This window comes from Choloepus didactylus, chromosome 1 (genome assembly GCF_015220235.1).
Source record: "Choloepus didactylus isolate mChoDid1 chromosome 1, mChoDid1.pri, whole genome shotgun sequence".
Lineage (NCBI taxonomy): Eukaryota > Metazoa > Chordata > Mammalia > Pilosa > Megalonychidae > Choloepus > Choloepus didactylus.
In genome coordinates, this window is record NC_051307.1 from 198,336,531 (window position 1) to 198,340,091 (window position 3,561).

The 3,561-nt window shown below is 48.6% G+C and overlaps 1 protein-coding gene across 1 annotated transcript; it reads right to left on the reverse strand.

The window, feature by feature from the left end:
- Positions 1 to 1,758: 1,758 nt before the first annotated feature.
- XCR1 (X-C motif chemokine receptor 1) lies at positions 1,759 to 2,801 on the reverse strand. Its single transcript, XM_037828884.1, has one exon. It carries the CDS (start codon positions 2,799 to 2,801, stop codon positions 1,800 to 1,802), a length of 1,002 nt encoding a protein of 333 aa, XP_037684812.1. The 3' UTR covers positions 1,759 to 1,799.
- Positions 2,802 to 3,561: the final 760 nt, after the last annotated feature.

Below are 3,561 nucleotides of genomic sequence, written 5' to 3' on the forward strand. Positions count from 1 at the left end.
GCATGCACTCTACATTGAGAGTGTAGACTAGGGAGGAACAGCTGATAGAGAAGCAGCTTGGAGCAAGAAAGGTAAAATGTACCCTGTACATGGTTCCTCCAAAAGCATAAATCAGAAGGATAATAAGAGCTGTCATTCTCTGTTCCCACTCAGCATATGGGATAGAACACCAGAGCCTTCCCTGGCAGGGAGTAAGATCAGGTTCCTGCCCTCAAGCTGTATGCAGTCTGCTGGGGCAGACAGATAACACATGCAGGTGTATTACCACAACACAAGGTGGAGAGTGAAAAATACTTATAGAGGGGAACATAAAGAGGGACATGGCAAGCCAGAGAGAGTGTCCTTCTGACTTGCAGATTGGGGAGGGCTTCCTGGAGGACTTGACCTTTCAGCTGGGACTTGTAGACTGAGAAGGAGAAGGACAAGTGCTCAGGCCCAGGTGACAGCATGACAAAGGCTCAGAGGCGGGAGGATGGGGAGAGGAATGTCTGGAAGAGGGCCAGGTAGGATGCCAAGCTGCTTGAGGAGGAGCGTTTAGGCAGAATAAGAATGGAAAGGTCGGTTGGCACCAGTTTGTGGAGGCCTTGAGCACTTTGCTAAGATGTTCACATTTTATTTGTATTCATTAGGGGGCCACTGAAGGTTCTAAAGCCCATTTGTGTCAGTGCAGAGGCTGGCCTGGTCGGGGAAGAGGGGCAGCAGGGAGACTCTGAAGAAGTGAAATCCTGTTTCAGGGATGAAGCCAGGAAGCCGTGGGCATGGAACGGCAAGGACAACTCTGAGGTACACAGGGATGTACAGGCAACAGGACTTGACCATGGGAGTGGAGGTGAAGGAGATGCAGGCCGCGTGATGACTTGGGTTTGCAGTATGGTATGCTGGGGGGAAGGTGGTGCCATCGACCCAGCAGGAGGAAGGCATTTTAGGTGGAAAGTGATGAATATGAGGTGTCAGTTCAATATGCACCTGGACAGGTTGAGGTGTTAGAGTCTTCAATCTGGATGGCTTCACCAAGGTGGGTGTTTTCAAATCTGGGCTTTCAAAGCTGGACTGCTAATACCTTGAGGGTAGGAACTGTGTCTCATTCATCTTTGTATCCTCCAAATAAATGGTTAGTGCAGAGGGTTGTACTTAGTATATTCAATCATTCAATAAAATGTTTATTACAAAAAATTCATATGCCTGTTCATGTGCCAAGAAATGGAGCTACGATACAGAACATATCTCTAGTCCACTTGAGGGTGTTTAAAATCATATCTCATTGTGACTGTGGTTCTTTGAGTGTGTAGATACTTTTGTCCTACAGACAGGCTCATCCAGCAGTCACTGAAGAATATAGAGCCAACCCCTCCAAAGTCAAGAAATCAGCTGGGACAACCCTACAGTCAAGGAGTGGAGAGACAATCTTGCTATCAATTTGCATTGGCACAATTGTCACATACACTGAGCTTTAGCTCCTCATAAAGTCTTGAAGGATGCCCCTTTCTGAGAATTCTTCATGTTTAGAAACTTTTGCCTCAAGCATTGATAAGAAATCCATATGTAAATGAATGAATAAATGAAGGAATGAATGATGAACTCAAAATCTTAAAATTCCCAAGTGGGAAGCCACTTCTCCCCAAATAAGGGGACATTTGTGCCCATGTAGGACCCACTGGTATAATGTATTTCTTTCACTGCCACCCCTGCTGTGGTAGTATCCCCACTGTTGTGCCTTTCTGCAATGTTCCTTCCTGCCCCACTTCTCAATCCCACTCCAGATCCCCTGTCTACCTCTGCCTCCATCATCAAACTCCCCTTCAATAGAAGGAGGCACCTTCATAGGTGAAAGCACCTGGGGAGTGGGGGAGTGGGGCAGGGCTGGGTGCCTGCTGCCTGCAGAGCCAGAACTGCCGGAGCAAACTTTTGAGGTGTCTGCGGAACTTGACCCCGACAAAGACATAGAGCACAGGATTGAAGCAGCAGTGGGAAAAGGCAACCTCGCGGCAGATGTGCACGGCATACTCCAGCTGCTGGTTGACCTCGCAGCTCTGGATGACCTGGAGTCGCAGCAGCGTCTGCAGAAACAGGATCAGGTTGTAGGGAGCCCAGCTAAGGAAGTATGCCACCACGATGGTGAAGATGAGCCTGACTGTCCGGTGGCGCCGTCTGGACCTTGAGCGGAAGAGGGTCCTGAGAATCTCTACGTAGCAAAACAGGATAATTCCCATGGAGAGCAGGAAGAAGATGTTGTGCTGGTAAACCGAAGCCAGGAACCACTTGCTTTCTGAATAATTGCAGCCTTCTGGCAACACCTTGTGGAAGATGGTATCTGGGATGGAGGATAGGATGCTGACTGCCCACACAGCTGTCGTCACTAGCAGACGGCAGCGGAGGGTGTGGACACGCAGGGTTGAGAGGGGTCTTACCACAGATAGATAGCGGTGAATGGTCATGATGGTCAGGAAGATGATGCTGCTGTAGAGGCTGATGGAGAAGAGCATATTGAGGAGCTTGCAGAGGAAGTCTCCCAGCACCCAGCCCCAGTGGTAGGCAGAGATCCAAAAGGGCAACAGGCAGGAGAATACCAGGTCTGAGAAGCACAGGTTGAGGATGAAGACGTTGGTGAGGGACTCCAGGCTCTCATACTTCACTAGAACCCACAACACCAGGCTGTTGCCCATGAGGCTGAGAAGGAACACCAGGCAGTACAGGATGGTGGTGGTGAGAGTGGCAAAAATAAAGGATTGGCTCTCACATGGAGTGCTGTTATAATCATAAAGAAAAGAGGAGGTAGACCATCTGATGCTTGAGGACTCCATCTTGCCCAGATGGCAGGAACTTGAGACCATCTGCAATAATAGAAGCATGGAGTTTAAAGCCATGTGGTTAGGCTAGAGATCAACAGGACCCATATTACAAGAAGGTGTGGTCCACGGACAAGCTGCCAGTTGGTGAATTGTTTGTAATGAAATTAGGCACCTGTGCCAGAACATAAAGTTTCTAAGCATACATATTTTTTTTTTCCAGAGCAAGACTTTCTTGAAAGGAAGCAGTACTCTGATTTACATTCTGTCACAAACCCCTTTTCTTGTTGCAGACGGGCACTTCAATAGTGCTAGGCTATAAGAGTCTCCTCCTGAATGCCTCTTTGTTGCTCAGATGTGGCCCTCTCTGTCTGGCTAAGCCAACTTGAAAGGTGAAATCACTGCCCTCCCCCCTACGTGGGATCAGACGCCCAGGGGAGTGAATCTCCCTGGCAACGTGGAATATGACTCCCGGGGAGGAATGTAGACCCGGCATCGTGGGACGGAGAACATCTTCTTGACCAAAAGGGGGATGTGAAAGGAAATGAAATAAGCTTCAGTGGCAGAGAGATTCCAAAAGGAGCTGAGAGGTCACTCTGGTGGGCACTCTTACGCACACTTTAGACAACCCTTTTTAGGTTCTAAAGAATTGGGGTAGCTGGTGGTGGATACCTGAAACTATCAAACTACAACCCAGAACCCATGAATCTCGAAGACAGATGTATAAAAATGTAGCTTATGAGGGGTGACAATGGGATTGGGAAAGCCATAAGGA